The sequence below is a fragment of the Nuphar pumila genome, chromosome 16 (genome assembly GCF_984573655.1).
Source record: "Nuphar pumila chromosome 16, dmNupPumi1.hap1.1, whole genome shotgun sequence".
NCBI classification, from domain to species: Eukaryota; Viridiplantae; Streptophyta; class Magnoliopsida; order Nymphaeales; family Nymphaeaceae; genus Nuphar; species Nuphar pumila.
The window spans coordinates 5,909,362-5,928,094 of NC_143264.1; the positions used below are offsets into that span (position 1 = coordinate 5,909,362).

General features: G+C 35.8%; 1 protein-coding gene across 1 annotated transcript in view; it reads right to left on the reverse strand.

Annotated features, from left to right (window-relative positions):
- The window catches only part of SCD1 (stomatal cytokinesis defective / SCD1 protein (SCD1)), a 166,625-nt gene that overhangs the window by 83,319 nt on the left and 64,573 nt on the right, over nt 1-18,733 (reverse strand). Inside the window, exon 19 of the mRNA XM_089991664.1 lies at nt 2,235-2,282. Within this exon, the coding sequence (XP_089847790.1) occupies nt 2,235-2,282 (48 nt within the window). The remainder of the gene's footprint in view (nt 1-2,234; nt 2,283-18,733) is intronic.

Sequence of the window (18,733 nt, forward strand, 5' to 3'; positions counted from 1 at the left end):
GCCAACTGGTCTGTGATAGTCTTCATTTTGTTTAAGTACTCCATGACCGTCATGGAGTCCTTCCTCAACATTTGAAACTCTTTCTTTAAAAATAAAATTCTAGCCCGAGAAACTTGAGAATCTGTTTGAACAAGACGATGTCATAACTGCATAGTTGAGCAGTCATCTGGGATTGCCAGAAGCACCTCCTGTGACAGAGTGGAAGTGATGTAGGCAACCAAAGCCTGATCTCGCTTCATCCAGGATACATACTCCAGATTTCTAACAAAAGTAATTGAAGTGTCACCCTCCTCATTCTTGCCTTTCTGAGATATGAACTCTGCAGGAACAGAAACAGAGTCATCCAGATGTCCAAAAAGATCATGACTCCTTATGAATGGGATGATTTGTCTTTTTCAGGTTAAAAAGTTGAAATTATTCAGTTTCTCAGACACAAGCTGACTGAGAAAGTTGGAAGAAAGAACAGATTGCGAAGGAAAAAATGAATCCATAGTCAATGGAAAACAAAAAACGAGAAAGATTAAGAGAACGAAAAGAGAAGTCACTTTAGAGCAAACAAAATAAAAAACTTAGAACAAATAATTGAATTTCAGAGAACTCGGCCCTTTTTTTTTTAAACCTGCAGACTCGAGGCAGAAAACAGAATATGCAGTAAAGAAAAACTGCTCTAAAGAAAAATAAGTATCAATAAGTAAGAAAACACGTTAATATGAAAATAACGTGTTTTCTTTATAAAGGGGAAAATTCCAAGTGAAGAGGCAGATCAAGCAATCAAGGCAGTATAGAGATTGTGTTCAGGTCGGATTCAGTTTTGACGTCAATATGAAGAAAGGGAAGAATGAGTTTGACGTGATTTCAATCTTTGAAATCACGCAAACATGAATTCTGATTTGCGTGATTAGAAGGAGACGGGTGGATCAGAAAAGGTTAGCAAGATTTTAACAACTAGGTGGGGAAGAAGGACAAGCCTCTGCAGAAAGAGGGACAGAGAGGAAGGAAGGAGAAAGCAATGCGTATGAGGATGGTGGTGGTGATGGTGTCAGCCTTTCTAAGCGTAGATTTCTTGGGGGGGTTTACTTTTGTTCGCTCAACTGAAAACCACCGAACCAAAATCCACAGGAAAGAGAGAAGAAAGAGACTGGTGGAATCAGATGCAGTAGGTGGGAAAGAAAGAATGGTGAGAGAAGGAACAAACAGGAGAAGAAGAAATCGGGTATCTTGGATTGAGAAGGAAAAGAAGAAACGATATAGAAAAATACCTTGGATGAAGACAGAGAGGCTGAACACGATCTTCAAGGAAGGATTTGATGCTCTGATACCATGTTAGAAATGGTATTCTACTGTCAATCTGAAGAGGAAGAGGAATAGAGAGGGAGAGAGACGTCGGTGGCTGCAGAAAACCCAAGCTAGGATCTGCTGTAATGCTCCATTAACTATATACACGTACAGTGTAATTAGGGTACAAAAATACCCTTTACATAAAGAATGAAAATTACAACATGCCATTAATGAGCATGTGTTTAAATAAAACTTAAAACAGATTGGGTCCAGTCGTGACATCTTTTCACCCACACCCCCCACAGACACACACAAATACACAGTTGAGCTATAGAGATTACAGCTTATTGTTTCTGAGTTACATCATGCAGATCTATGCCAGATGGACACACACACATACACAGTTGAGCTATAAAGGTTACAGCTTATTGTTTCTGAGTTACACAATGCAGATCTACGCCAGATGGATTTTGTATTCCAAATATCTAGCATTTCAACTTTTGCATGGTTTTGTGTATCATTCAGAGATACTTGATGCAGATAACCAGCTGGATATGCTCGCAATCTCTATAGATAATCAGCTGGGCATGCTGGCAATGTATTATGGCACTTCTATGCAACATTTTGCAGTCACATCGGTGCCTCATCAAAATGCTATTGAATGGCATATTTTGTAAATTTGCTTCTTTACATATTATTATTTTAATTAAAGATAAAGCATGACGAACAAAAGACAAGATGAACAGTGAAATGAACACATTTTATGGGCCATGAAGCCCCTAAGATGTTCAATGAATTGGTAATAATGACCAGTAAATAAACATCTTGATACATGTTGCAGTCAATTGAAGTCTACAATGACCAGTCTATCAACCATCAAGCCTCCAATAAATTTACTGAAACAAACTGCATGTCATTATAAAGAGAAAAATGCAAAGGAAGAATAGGATGCATACTTGTCTGAAGACCGTTCCATCAGACTATCAAAATATCCTTCCCAAAAGCTGCAAAAACCAATCAGCCAGAAGGGTTAAAGGGAAACAAACTACATAAACATCTGACTTAAGTGAACTTTCACAAGAAAACATGGATGAACATAAGAGCTCATAGGATACTATTGTAATGTGTACAGTACAATTCTCATTTACCCTGACCATCTAATCAATCTTCCCTTTTTTTTAATAATTGCCATATAATTGATGTTATAATGGACTTTGACATACCACCCATACATGAAAAGAATAAGAATTAACTGAAAAGGGTGACTTAGCATTGACCACTTGCCTCGTCTCTCAGACTCACCCTTTTATTTTATTGAGCCATCCACCTGCATCGCCTCCAATGTCACATACACTAAGGGTGCTCTTAATCAATGCAAATTCCCTCTGCTTCTTAAATTCCATATGCAAGAACGGTTATCATCTTGGTTCTCATGCAGAATGCTCTCAGCTCCTAACCTCCAACAACAGTTGGACAATGTAGCTTTTTTTGTTAAATTTTGTTCCCCGTGTTCTGTATTTGAAAATAACAAAGGGTCCTAACACTCTTCTGCCTCTCCAGTGTCTCCAGTATCACCTCTTCCATTGTTGAATCATTGTGAACGATCCTTATCTTTTCATTTCAATACCTCTATATCCTCCCATACCTTCTCATTTCCCACCTTTTCCCACTCCTTCCCCAAAACTTCATGGAGAAATTAGAACCTTTAACCAATAAGTAAAAAAAAGTACCAGTGGGGCACCTTTCTCTTTCTCACAGGCTTCATCTATTAACTTGCTGGCACTTATACAAGTAGATGCCTAGAGATCAATAACTTATACATTCAAATTCAAATCAAGAAGATCGATACAATGTTTAACGAAACATTCAGACTGCATTGGCACTTCTAATCAAAATGACTCTAAAAAGCCCTTCACCAAAAAAACAAACAAAACAAAACAAAAAGCAGCATTCTATATTGGAAGTTTTTAAACATTATATAATGGGAAAAGATCTAGCATGCATAGACTAAGTGATTCAGCAGATGCTTGTTTGACAACAGACTGAAATTTTATGTCCAACGTCCTTTATGATAGATTCTATACAAGCTCATTCAAAAGGACTTGGAAATTACTTGGTGAATTCATCACTGCATCAAAATGCATTTGCATGAGTAAGCATTCAACTGCCTAAAGTAATTTGGTAAAACTATTTGAAACCTTAACACTATACTTCAAAGAAAAATCTCTATCGCATTAGCCTTTCCAAAAAGTAAGGTCCCGTATAACATAGGGAATTTAGCAGTATTACAAATAGGTTTAGTTTCACATGGAAATTGCATCATGTATAAATGAGGATATAAGTTTTTCTTTGTTTTCATGACACCATAAATATGATGGATAAGGTAGTTAACTTGGCACGATACTTGTTGAACATGGTTAACTACATTGTTGAACATGATTAAACAACAAAAATGAACAGGGGCAAACTAGATACAGCATTCTGCCTGGGAGAGTGATTAAGATGACAGCCATAACATTCTGCCTCCAGTTCAGTGGAAGGCACATAGTAGAAAAAGCATCTAGGACGGACTCAGATCAGCTATTTATACTGGCATAAGTAAAGGATCATGAAGAGTAACACTGTAGGAAGCGGCAGTTAAAATAAAAATACTTAAGCCATTCTTTATTGACACTGCATATAGAGTGGTTAAAATGGCAAAACAGCTAGAAGCTACACAAATCTTGAAGCCAATAATTTGAATTAAACAGTGTCCACATATGAAAAATAAAATATCAGACATGAACCAAGGCATGTGATATTAAACTTTAATCTCCATGATGCCACGATAAGAAGGAAGCCAGCTTCCAGCAGGCGTCTAAAGAAAGCTTTTCAAATTAATGGTCCTATTATTACAGAATGGTTGATCTATCATGTTTCCCTTATGCAGGATGTAAGCTATGTCACCTGGGTACGGGTACAGGTGCGGGTGCGGGTGCAGGTGCAGGTACGGAGGGTACGACACAGCAATTCCAAAAAATGTGGGTATGGGGACACGGTTATATATATATATATATATATATATATATATATATATATATATATATATATATATATATTAATATTTCTTGTATTGACCCACCAGCAGCATTTTGGTGATTTTACCAACTGTAATAGGGACGGTCCAATAGGGACAGTTTTTTAGTCTTTTTCTGTATTTATTTTTATTTTTGTGTCTTTTTCATATTATGTAAGGGCACAATGGTCAAATAACCATAGAGCCGTTGGGAGCTCCCAACGTCTCTTGGGAGCTTCCCAAGGCCTCTTTCTTGTGTATAAATTGGGGCTTCTCCCCTCTCTTGTTTGTAATGCTTTTCCTAAGCATTCTATTCAAGAAAGAGTATGTTTTTTATGTTCTTGTGAAGTTCCTTAGTGCTTTGGTATTGTCCCTAGTAGACTTGTGCATGTGCACTTTGTGTTTATGATCTTGTAAGCCCTTAGAGGCTCTTGTTTTGTGTTTTCGCATATTAAATTACATGGTATCAGAGTCAAGAATCTTTTTTTTGTATTTGTTGTCTTTTTGGGTTTTGGGATTCCTTGGTTCAAGTTCGTGCTTCGTGAAGGAATCGTGATTGGTGTATGGCTTGGATTCAAAGGAGATCTTATGTAATACCCGACAATTTTTCAGAGATTTTTGTTTGAATATTAATATCTAAGGTAATGAATATTTTTGGCAACCTATTTTATGATTTCTGAATACACAGTTGCGACCATATCAAAATTCTGAAAAGAATGCAAGTTCGTCGAAATCGGAGCTCATAAGCTCGCAAAACATGCCCGACAACCTCAAGGGCAAAGTCATAATTTTGAAGGTTGATTTTATGAGTTTTGGACACTTGGTTGCATTTGTATCGAAAACCAAGAAGAACGGTTTTGATTTCATCAAAATCGGAGTTAAAACGCATTTGAAACATGCTCATCAAGTGCCAAGGGTAAAATGGTCATTTTTGTAAATATCGTAGGACATTTATGACCAGTAAGGTCATTTTCATCTATTCCCTAGGTCAACCAGGTTTTGTGAATTAAGGGTGGCATTAATGTATATATAATATATACACTATATATATATATATAGATAGATAGTTATATATAATTATATATATATATATAACTTAAGTATAACTAGGCTTGGTTACACTAACTAAGTTCTCGCTTAGTTAGTGTAACTAAGTAGCTGACCAACCAGTTCAGTCAACTGAACTGGCTGGGCCAGCTGGACCTAGGGTTGGATCATCAAGATCCAACCCAAAGACCCATGCCCCAATTTTTTACTAGAGCATGGGGCGCCCATTGTTTTGGGTCCCATGGTATTGCTAAAATATACAAGTGTTGAACTTGTTCAACACTTGTATAAAGCCAGCCCTATACGTGAACCTCTTGGTGTTGCCATTTGGCAACACCAAGGCTCACTTTTTGTCCTATAAATAGGACCAGTCCCCTCTCCCCTTCAACCCATTTTATTCTCACGTTCTTCTCCCTCTCCTCCACACCATCTTCTCCTTTTCTCTTATTATTGTTGTACCACCAGCAACCACCACAATGCACCCATTCAGACCCACTAGCCCAGCCTAACCAAGCTAACACTACACCTCAGCTGCACCCAACCAAGCCAGCTGCACCCAGCTAGCCCGATCCACTTGCTAAGTCTGCCCTATTTAAACCCTGCTCGGACTGCACCCACACCTATTCCCCTTCATTAAGCACGGCATCTCCGAACCCAGCTCAGTCTGGCACCCTCTTGACCACTCAATTTGGTCCAAATCTAGCTAGGTCTTGTCCTCGTCTGAGCCCAGTCCACGTTCCAGCCACTCACCTCACTGTTTTGAGTTCTCATGGCCTGCATACCGAACTCACCTCCCTTATATAGCCGATTGACCTCTCCCATTTTGGCGACTTGATTCGGTCGGATTGCGACCATCGCCACCTTGACTCGATTTAATTTCGCCAACACGGTTGGCTTCACCTTCGCACATCAAAGATTATCTTGGAGGAAAATTCCCGCAGGATTTTTGGGAATTTTCCGTTTCTTATCACCGCGCCCTACAAAGTACGTTCTACTGCCAAATACGTGTGATTTCCTAATACTTAAATATATATTTGAGACATATATGTTCGGTTATATTTGAATAATTATAATATATATATACAAGGTACGTACAATACTCTAAGAAAAAGGATTATATTTCAAATAAAATAAATAGTCATTGCGTGCATCCCTTTCGAATAAAATAATCAAGCCTCAAATAAAATAATCATTTTCTGAACAAAATAATAATAAGCATATGGATTATGTTTCAAATAAAATAGTAGTTTTTGTACACATCACACTCCGAATAAAATATTACTTTCCGCTTACATTTCCGCATATTCGCCTTTTTAAGATAAAAATATTTGAAGCATTCATAGAACAATGTGCATCTCTGCTTAGCTCAAGAATAGAGCTCTGAGTTCAGAAAACCCTACTGACAATAAAATAGTTTGCACCGAAACTAGTTACGGCCCAAAAGAGACCAAGATCCTAGAAACCTTTCTACACAACCGAAACAAGTTATGGCCCAAAAGAGACCAAGGTCCTAGAGACCTTTCGGGTACACAGTAGTGTGTAGGGCATACTTCCGTTCTGGGATTAGCTCGTGTACGAGTTTGAATAACTCCCAAAGTGCGAAACAAAGCACTATCTGATAAATAAAATATGCCTACACACAAAACTTAAGATATTGATCCGCCACATTGGCAAAATACTCATATATACAGAGCAAGTACTGATTGGAACAGGTACTTGGATTACTGAACCCCCATTCTGACCTACACAGTATAAGGCACTTAAAATAATACCTGTAATAAAAATAACCTTTCTGACTCATTCTGTTCTGATCTCTACCTTGGAGAGGGTAGATGGTACAACCTCGAGTGATTCTGTTCTTTTGGGAGTGAGACGTTCCAATGGTCTTCACTCACTCGTATGTATACGGAGGTCGGGGCTATCCTCGTGTCTTACGTGATAGATACCCAACTACTGCAGTAGTGCAGAATGCATCCTAACACTACCTTAACGGTGATTCTCTCAGTCACAGACCGCCCGCTTTGGGTCTGCTACAGTCAAGTACCCGGGATTAAAACATTTGAGAATAATATACCCTCGGAATGCCTCGGTTGTTTACGATGGACTTTTCCCACGTACCAGGGTGGATGGTTAATTATCGAAACAAAGATCCTTTTTAGTCACAACTTAAAATGAAAATATGCCCTAATTATGCAAACAGTTATGTTTTGTATTCTGTCTTACTTTTTAGTAAAATTGTTTTATCTGAATTGACTGAATATGTTTAATATTTTGAATTACCGGAATTGGTATAGACTTACGACACAGTCAGAAGTCTGACCCTTTAATGGGTTTTTGTTTAGGTACAGGTCAGTGAATGCAGTGGGGCAGGAGCGGCATCAAGGAACTAGCCCAAAGGATCCAGGAACCAGCTTGGGACTTTTGTTCATAATATTTTGTATTCCGAAGTTTTGAACTATCTATATATTTTGTCAGAAATGATGTAAATAATATTTTGCTTTTCACTTTGATAATAACTTTGTCTTATTTCACCCATGTGGCTCGCTCAAAAATTTCAAAACCGGAGTCAATATTAAATCGTTTTTCGCTGCCAACATTTAAAAAAAGAAAAATTTTCAAAATTTTTGATAAAATTTTGGGGCGTCACATCTTGACCGAGTATGTATCTTATGTCTTAGTTTTTACTTGAGTTGTCTATCTTATGCATTATGCATAATAAGTCACTCATTTTTCCTTATCTTTGAAAAATTATTTGTTGTGTTAAAACTAAAATCTTTAAATGTTTTTCAAATCTATTTTTGGATTCATATTTAAATAGTTTATAATATCTATTTTGGTTTTCAAAAATGATATTTTTATATACTTTTATAAGATCTAGTTTGAATCTTAAGTTTTTGAACTCTCTTTACTTAATATGTACGTATATAATCTAGGATTCTTGAGCATGTTTTCTTTTTGGCACTTAGATGCTTTTTTCGAGCTCTTCATGGTTATAAATGTCAAAACATGTTCTTATATATGACTTCAAATTTATTGTGTTATTTTTTGTTATAATTGAACTTTGTCTTGTTTTTCTAATATTGTTAAATATTTAAAAAAAATGTTTTAAAATATTTATTTTTAAAATGGCTTTGTGTGTCATTCACAAGTATGATTTTATGAGATTTTGCTTAACATTGGGTTTGATTTTTTTTCTTTTCTTTGATGTATTCTTATGTGAAACTTAAAATATTTTATATAGTATAAAAAGATTTTATGTGGTTAAGTTCTTAGTGATCATGGTCTATGGATATCTTGTTATTTTTAAAAATTTGAATAAATGTTGTTTTTCATATTGATATATGACACTTGTGCCTTGTGAGTGTCTTGCATACGTATTGATGAATGAGTTTGTTTATTTATATATAAGGAATTGAGCATGATCTCTTCATACAAAACTTGTTCTTTTGTGGGAATTATGCACTCATCCTTGTGGATTTTATGTTAAACTTATCAATGAGGTTTATGAATGCTTTTTAAGTGTGTTCTATTGTGTTCTTATTTGGGTGGTAGTTTTATTGCACTTGAATGGTTTATGCCTTGTGATTGTGATATTTCTTAGACTCATGACTCCTTAATGAACGTTATCTTACATGTTTTTTTTATATCATGTTACCTCACATGAGTTCTAAGTATTATGATTTTTGTGTGCTTCTGATATTCAATAAAATATTCTTCTTACATTGGAAGCCTTCTTGTGTGTACCACTTTGTGGGTTCTTGTGAGTGTGTTCCTTAGAGAACACCTTTGTGTTTGTTCATTTGATATTGGTGGACATTTTGGTTCGTGATTGAAGGCTTGTGATTGTGATATTTCATAGCCCTTTGTGGGTGTTGTAAGTGTACCCTTTGTGGTTCACTCTTGTCCTTGTCCATTTTGTATCTATTGATGGACATTCATGTTAAAGACTCTCATTGGTGGACTTTTTAGCATTTTATATGATGGGATTTATTGCATGTTTTTCTAAACTAATCTAAGGGTTTCACTTGATTTGATTTTTTTTTAATTGGTTCTTGTTCCAAGGAATGTGTCTTTCAAGGTTTTCCTATTTGCCTCTTTATATGTCTTAGTCCATCAATCTTCTTTCGATACATCCATTATTATTTGTTTGGCCTTATCGAGGTGAGTTATTTGCAATTCTGTGTTGTAGAGCCAGAGTTAGTTGTTGAGGTGAGTTATGTGTGCACCTATATCTTCTTGTCAATATAGATTGCCAAATGTTTTGGATCAGACTGACAGTTGATTGACCTCTGGTTTTATGAGTGTGTTGTATCACTCGTTTGTTTTTTGTGCACCTCGATGTTGTGGAGCTAGAGTTAGTTGTTGAGGTGAGTTATGTGTGCACCTCTTGTTAAAATATATGTGTATATATATACTTATATATATAGTATATTTTTTTATTCATTTTTATTTTTTGTTATTGTCAGGGGTACTTTGGTCTTTTCCCCTTATAATAAAATTTGTCCTATAGAGAGTCTTTTATCCTTTTATTTCTTATTTTTATTCTTGGTCCATTTCCCAAAAGACCAAGGGCTCTTTGGGTATTCTCCCAAAGAGTCGTTAGGGCTCCTTAACGGTCATTTTTATGACCGTTGCGAGCTACCAATAGACTCTCTTAGCGGTTGTTTTGTGTATAAATAGGGGTTGAACCCCCTCTTGTATAAAAAATGCTTTTCTTAAACATTTATGCTCAATAAAGATGAATATTTTTATGTTTTGTGTTTTTTTATTTAGTTCTTTAATGTTTTATATGCACTTAGTGCTTTTATTGTTGCCCTTTGTTGGTTATTGTATTGTCCCATAGTGGATTTGTGCTTGTGCACATTGTGATTGTTATCTTGTAAGCCCTTAGTTGTTAAAATGTAAAACTGTACATATATGTATATATAATAATATTATATTATTATATATATATAAATACATTTTTCATTTTTTTCTTTTCTGTAATTTTTTTCCTTTATTTTTATTTTTTGTCTTTATGTCATCTAGTTCAGTTTGAACTAGAATGACTGTTGCTAGTCAAGTCCTGTCCAGACTTGACTAGCAATAGAGCTGTTGGACTGACACAGTCCAACAGCTCTTAATAGAGTTGTTGGACTGTGCCCAACAGCTCTATTGAGTCCTCTTTCAGCTGTGTATATAAAGGGGTGCAGCCCCTCTTGTATTTTACTCCAATGCTTCTTAAGCAATTGGTTTTTCATATCAATAAAGAATACATTTTTATTTTTATTTTGTTTCCAGTTATACCCTTTTTAAGGGTTATGCTTTAGTGTCATTCTTGACACTTGCTCTTGTTAATCTAAGCTCGTGTTTCGAAGATCCCCATTTCATTTCATGGTATCAGAGCCGCGGAAGTACTAAATCTTGAGGAAAAGTTGCCTCGGTTTCCATGCCCGTTTGCAAAAGTGTTCGCCACTTGAACAGAAGTATTTTATCACTTCATTGGAGAAGATTTCACATCTTGTTGTATTGTTTTTTTTTTCTTTCTTTTTCATTTTCCTTCTTGTTTCTCTTCTATCCCTATTCTTTCTCTCCTTCTAATCGATGGATGACAATGATAAAGTCACCATCATGCCTATGAAACTAAGCGATACGAACTATGTAACATGGGCTTCAATCATAAAGCACCATATATGGGGAAAAGGCTTATGGGGGATTGTGGATGGTTCCGATTCGGAACCTAAGCTATCTCTTACTAAAAAGGAGGGAGATAAAGAGGTCCCTCTATCGGAAGAAGAGAAAATCAAGGTTATTGCCTCATACGAAAAGAAATGGAAAGAATAGAGAATATCTCATGCGAAGATAATGTCATGGCTTATCAATAGCGTTGACATTAAAAAATGCTCAAGTCTTGCCAAATTTGATCATGCCGATAAGGCATGGGAATACCTTAAGAATATGTATTCCCTTAAAGATATTGCACACGTGTGCAACCTCCAAGAAAAAGTTCGAATGATGACAAAAGGAGACAAAACTATTCGTGAATATTACAATGGGTTGTCCGAACTTTGGGAAGAACTTTCCCTTTTAGAACCAAAGTGGCATTGTGCCGAAGACATCGAGCTTCGTCAGAAACAACTCGATGCTGAACATTTTTACCAGTTTATCACTGGATTAAGGCCGGAATATGAAACCACTAAATCGGCCCTACTTCACCGGAGAAAAATTACTTCTATTGTTGAAACTATTGAAGAGTTAACAATGGAAGAAAATCGTCTCCGGAAAGGTTCTTTAAAAATTGAAGATGATTCCGTTTTAGCCGTGTCTAGACCAGGGAATCATGTTCGATCATATAGGCCTCCTCACTTTAACCGACAAAATGGTGACTATGATAAGAAGAAAGTTATTTGTCATCACTGTCATGAACCGGGACACTACAGGCCACAATGTCCCAAACTTAAGGAGCTGAGAGAAAAAAGAGCTGCAATTGCTGGATCGGAGCCTAAAGATCAGGATGCACCAGTTTCCCTGACCCAACTAATGGAGATTCTTCAGCCTCTCATCAAAGGTGCATCTTCCTCATCTGAAGCTTCAACCGGCACAGCAGCCTCATCTTTTTCTGATCTAGGTAAAATTTCTTGGCTTCTTGACTCTGGTGCATCTTTTCATATGACCCCAAATAATCAAAGTCTATCCAAATGTGTTAAAAATAAAACAAGTGTGTCAAAGGTCTTTACTGCTGATGGGACTTGTCTTGAAATAGAAGGAATAGGAAATTTTGAAAAAATTTATAAAACAAAAAAAAAATTATTCCAGAAATTAGACATGTTCCCAAACTAAATTTAAATCTTTTATCTGTATCTCAAATTTCTGATTATGGGTGTAATATTTCTTTTTCTTCCCATGTTGTTGGGTACAGGATCGCCAGTCAGGCAAGCTGATTGGGGAAGGCCATAGAGAAGGAGGACTCTATTACATGGATTTTTTGGAAATGCCGAAGAAAGCTTTTTGTTATAATATTCAAAAAATAGAGTTGGAACTGTGGCATAAGAGACTTGGTCACCCACATATAGCCAAAATCCAACATTTTCCAAATCTAGGGAAATTTTGTAACTCTGAATCATTTGATTGTAAAGATTGTATTCTCGGCAAAATGAAAAGATTACCATTTCAGAACAGAACCTTTTTCTCTTCAAGACCACTTGAATTAATACACTCGGATGTTTGGGGTCCTGCACCAGTAATTTCTAAAGGAGGATTTGTTTACTATGTTATTTTTGTCGATGATTTCTCACGACATACGTGGATGTACTTTCTCAAACATAAGTCTGAAGTATTTTCATACTTTCAAACTTTTCATAATATGGTTAAAAACAAGTTTCAAAATGATATTACTATTTTTCGCACAGATTCAGGGGGAGAGTTTTTATCCACAGATTTTCAAAATTATCTTAAATTGCATGGCATCACACATCAAAGATCTTGTCCTTATACACCTCAACAAAATGGACTGGCAGAACGAAAACATCGCCATATTATAGAAACCACTAGGACTTTATTAATAGCAAATCAAGTCCCTAAAGACTTTTGGGCAGAAGTTGCCTTAACTGCCACCTATCTCATTAATAGGATGTCATCTTCTTCGTTACAAAATATCACTCCCATTGAAAAACTTATGAACATTTCTCCAGACTACTCTAGATTAAGAATATTTGGGTGCAAATGTTTCATATTTACTGACAAAAATGATAAACTTTCCCCTCGTGCGATTCTCTGTGCCTTTTTAGGATATGCTGAAGACCAGAAAGGTTATAGATGTTTTGACTTCAAAAATAATAAACTATATGTGTCTAGAAATGTTTCCTTTCTTGAAAAGGAGAGCTTCTTTGATTTTAGAAAATTAAAAGACATCACTGAGTACTCCTTTTTGCTAGATCTAACATCAACATCTGATGAATATGACCTTGACTGTAACTTTGATGATGATCAAAGAATTATTGATCTTAATGTTGAAAATGAAGAAGTTCATAAAGATACTAGTATTCAATATTCCAGGCGACAAGAGTCTAATCCTCCATGTGCACTTGAGAAATATTCTAACATTCCAACTAGACAATCATCCCGAATTTCGAGGCCTCCAGGAAAGTTTGTATCATACGAGTCTTTCTCACCCACATATAGGGCAGTTATTGCATTAATTCACTCATATGAAGAACCATCCACATATTTTCAAGCAAAAAATGATATCAAATGGATAGAAGCCATGAAAGCTGAATTAGATGCACTTGAAAAGGCTTTTACATGGAATATTCAAGATCTTCCTCCAGGGAAGAAAACTATAGGATGTCGATGGGTTTATAAAATTAAAACCAAGAGTGATGGTACTCTTGAAAGATATAAAGCCTGTTTAGTAGCCAAAGGTTATGCCCAAGAATATGGGATTGATTATGAAGAAACCTTTGCTCCGGTGGCTCGTATGACTATTGTCCGAACCTTAATTGCATTAGCTTCTATCAAAAAATGATCTATTTTTCAAATGGATGTCAAAAATGCTTTTTTAAATGGAAAGCTAGTTGAAGAGGTATATATGGAACCCCCTCCTGGTCTAAGTATTCCTAAGGGTAAAGTCCTTCGCTTAGAAAAAGCTCTTTATGGACTTAAACAAGCACCAAAAGCTTGGTATGATAGGTTTAGTCGTGTTATGATTGATATTGGTTTTCAATTCTGTTTAACTGACACTGCTTTGTTTATTAAGAATTCTGATGCAGGGATCATTGTGCTTCTTCTCTATGTGGATGATATGATCATCACCGGAAGCGATAAACAGGGAGTTTAAACAATCAAAACACTTCTTAAATCTCATTTTGAAATGACTGATTTGGGTTTGTTGAGATATTTTTTAGGCATTGAAGTTGCTTATTCTCCTAGAGGATATTTATTATCTCAGACTAAATTTGCTTTTGATATTGTTTTCAAGTCTGGTATTACTGATGATAAGAAAGTTGACACTCCATAAGTTGTTAATGTTAAAATGAATATTGATGATGGAGAACTTCTTGCAGACCCTACTCCTTACAGACAGCTTCTCGGGGCACTTTCCTATCTATCCATTACCAGACCAGATATAGCACATGTTGTTCATACAGCAAGTCAATTTCAACATGCTCTTACTTCTGTTCATATGGGAGCAGTCATGCGTATTATCAGATACATCAAGTCCTCTCTTTCACGAGGATTTTTCTTATCTTCCTCCTCTTCTCTTGATTTAATTGCATATACTGATGCTGATTGGGGAGGTGATCCCAATAACAGACACTCAACCACTGGCTTTTGTGTCTTTTTAGGGGAATCATTAATCTCGTGGAGGTGTAAAAAGCAGCAGAAGGTATCTCTCTCATCCACCGAAGCTGAATACAGAGCCATGGCAACCACGACCATGGAAGTAGTTTGGCTCCGACGACTGCTTGCTGACATGGGAGTTGAAGCAACAAAGGTTTCACAAATGTGTTGTGACAACAAAAGTGCGATCTACATTGCCAGTAACAGAACATTCCACGAACGCACCAAACACATCGAAATGGATTGTCACTACGTCAGAGAGGAATATCTACACGGGATAATTGATCTGCCATATGTCACTTCAGAATATCAGTTAGCAGACTTCTTTACAAAGCCTCTCGCTGCTCCCCGATTTCACTTTCTCTTAAACAAACTTTTGCTCATTGCACCGTAAGTTTGAGGGGGAGTGTTAAAATGTAAAACTGTACAAATACGTATATATAATAATATTATATTATTATATATATATAAATACAGTTTTCATTTCTGTAATTTTTTTCCTTTATTTTTATTTTTTGTCTTTATGTCATCTAGTTCAGTTTGAACTAGAATGACTGTTGCTAGTCAAGTCCTGTCCAGACTTGACTAGCAATAGAGTTGTTGGACTGACACAGTCCAACAGCTCTTAATAGAGCTGTTGGACTGACACATTCCAACAGCTCTAAATAGAGTTGTTGGACTGTGCCCAACAGCTCTATTGAGTCCTCTTTCAGCTGTGTATATAAAGGGGTGCAGCCCCTCTTGTATTTTACTCCAATGCTTCTTAAGCAATTGGTTTTTCATATCAATAAAGAATACATTTTTATTTTTATTTTGTTTCCAGTTATACCCTTTTTAAGGGTTATGCTTTAGTGTCATTCTTGACACTTGCTCTTGTTAATCTAAGCTCGTGTTTCGAAGATCCCCATTTCATTTCATTAGTGACATTAGTTTGTGCTTGTGCACTTTTGTGATTGTGATCTTGTAAGCCCTTAGTGGCATTGGTTTATGCCTGTGTACTTTTGTGATTGTGATCTTGCAAGCCCTTAGTGGCATTGTTTTTGCATTTTTCGCTATTTCATTGCATGGTATCAAAGCCAAGAAATTCTTCTTGAAATGTTGCCTCTTTTGGGTCTTGGATTCTTTGGTTCGAGTTCATGCTTCGTGAAGGATTCATGATCATTGTGCGGCTTGGATTCAAGAAAAATATTGACTCAGTATGTATTTTATATCTTTAATATATATATATATATATATATATATATATATATATATATATATATATATATATATATATATATATATATATATATATATATTTGTTATTTTTATTAAAAAAAACTTTAAATATTTTTTTAATTATCGTTGGACTTGTTTCTATTAAATATCTTATAACTATATATATATATATATATATGTTAAAATGTGTCTCCTAAAATCATTATTGTAAATATAAATATATATATTTATATACATAGAGATACATATACATATAATATATTATATGTATATATATCTCTATATATAAATATATATATTTATATACCTTTTTTTATTTCTTACCTGAAAAGGGTATTCTTGTAATTTCCTATCTTGCGCATATTCCATTTGGAATATGTTGTAATTTTCTTATTTATTTTTTTGTAATTCTTTTTTACTTTTTCTTTTTTTATTTTTTATTATTTAAAGTGCATTGGGGTCCCCCAATAAAGTCGTTGGGGGCTCCCCAACGACTCCTTTGGGAGCCCCCCTCTTGCACCTTTTGGCACTTGTATAAATAGGGGTGTTCCCCTCTTGTAATTCCTAAGCTTGAGAGTCTCAAGCATTTGTTCCTTTTATCAAATACATGCATTATTGCATGTTTGCTATTTTTACGCTTTTTGCGTATTTTGTTCAAGTGTTGTGAGGGTGTCTTCGTACACTTCTTTTATAAAGTATTTATGCCTGTATGTGTATTGTCTCTTCATAGACAATTTCACATGGTATCAGAGCTTGGTTGGTGATACAGAATTGTGGGATCCTCTTCTTTTAAAGTACCTCGAAAAGCGTGCCTTCGGATCTTTGGAGGTTGAAGTGGTGGATCTTGCTTCATAAATATTTTAGAAGAATCTTGCGCAAGCTAGCATTTGGAATATTGTGTTGGTACGGCATTTTTCCCTTTCTCTCTACTTCATAATGGGTAAAAAAGAGTCTCACTTTACTCTTGGCTTCAAATTAAATGGGTTCAACTATCATATTTGGGCCGGAAACATGGAGGCTCACATAAAAGGGAAGGGGCTATGGGGTTATGTGCAAGGCACAATTCCGGAACCGGAACCCAAAATAACCGTGGTAAACGGAAGTGAGATCAAGATTCTTGAAGGAGAAGAAAGGGTTAGAGCTCTTGAAGAGTATTCTAAGAAGCACGATTAGTGGGAAATAAAGAATTTCAAGATTCTTTCTTGGTTCTTTTCATCCGTTGAAACCAAGATTAATGCCAACATTATTAAGTTCAAAAAAGCATCGGAAACTTGGCATTATCTTGAAAAAATGTATACATCAAGAGACCTATCTCATAAGTATTATCTTCAAAAGAAGGCTCTCTCTCTTACTCAAGGTGAAATGACTATTAGGGAATATTTTGCCGATCTCTCCTCCGTTTGGGATGAGCTTGCCATGCTTGAACCAAAATAGAGTGGAGAAGCAATTGAACTCCGTCACAAACAACTTGAAGAAGATCGGTTCTTCAATTTTTTGAATGGGCTAAGGCCCGAATTTGAGCAAATAAGGTCCTCTCTTCTATCCTCTTTTTCTCCTCCCTCTCTTGAAGATGTACTCACCAAATTAAGTGGTGAGGAGACTCGTATGAGTTTATGTAAACAAGGATCAAGTGTTCTTGTGGTTCCTTGTAATCATGAAGAAAGTAATGAGGTCAATGTCGTATCAAGACCCGAGAACAATGTAAGAACCTATCATCCCCCTCATTTTAAACCACAAAATCAAGGTGAAAATGGTGGGCCAAGAGGAAAAAGGGACTATAGTAAAATTATTTGTCATTTTTGTAAAGAACCCGGACATAACAAACCAATATGTCCCAAATGGAAAAAGCATCTTGCAATGGCTACCACCGGTGTTCCACAAAAGGAGGAGGCATCATCAAGTGGGTCACTCTCTTTAAATCAAATAGTGGAAGCCCTTCAACCTCTACTCAAGGGAGCTACCTCCGGTGCCGTCGTGTCTACCTCATCTCTTCCAGGTAAAGTCTCTTGGCTTTTGGACTCCGGTGCATCTTTTCATATGTCCCCAAACATGTTTTCACTTTCCGATTTCTCAAAAAATGTTTCTCCCTCTTTTGTTTCCACTGCGGATGGAACATCTCTTGAAATTAAAGGTATAGGTAATTTTGAAACTCAAGATTTTTTTATTTCAAAAATTAGATTTATACCTAAACTAAACTTAAATCTTCTCTTTGTTTCTCAACTCTCGGACCATGGTTACGATATTAAGTTCTCTTGTGATAAATGTTTAATACAGGATCGTCGGTCCGGAAAATTGATTGGGGAAGGCTTTAGAAAAGGAGACTTATATTATATGGAATTTCTTCAAGTTCCAAAATCTTTTTGTAATGTGGCCCAAAACAAAGATATAAATGTATGGCACAAAAGACTTGGTCATCCTAATATCATCAAGTTGTCTTATTTACATTTTGCAAAGGACCTATGTAAAAGTTCATTTTCTTGTAATGATTGTATTCTCGGAAAAATGCAAAGTTTACCTTTTGAGCAAAGAACCATGTTCTCTTCCAAAAATTTCGAAATTGTTCATTCGGATGTTTGGGGACCCGCACCTGTGACTTCAAAAGGAGGCTTTTCTTATTATGTCATTTTTATGGATGATTTTTTCAGATATTCATGGATTTATTTTCTTAAGTTCAAACATGAAGTTTTTTCGTGTTTTAAAACCTTTCATTCAATGATCAAGAATCAATTCAACAGTAATATAAAGATATTTAGGAGTGATTCTGGAGGGGAATATCTCTCTAATCAATTTAAAGTATATCTTGAGGATCATGGAATT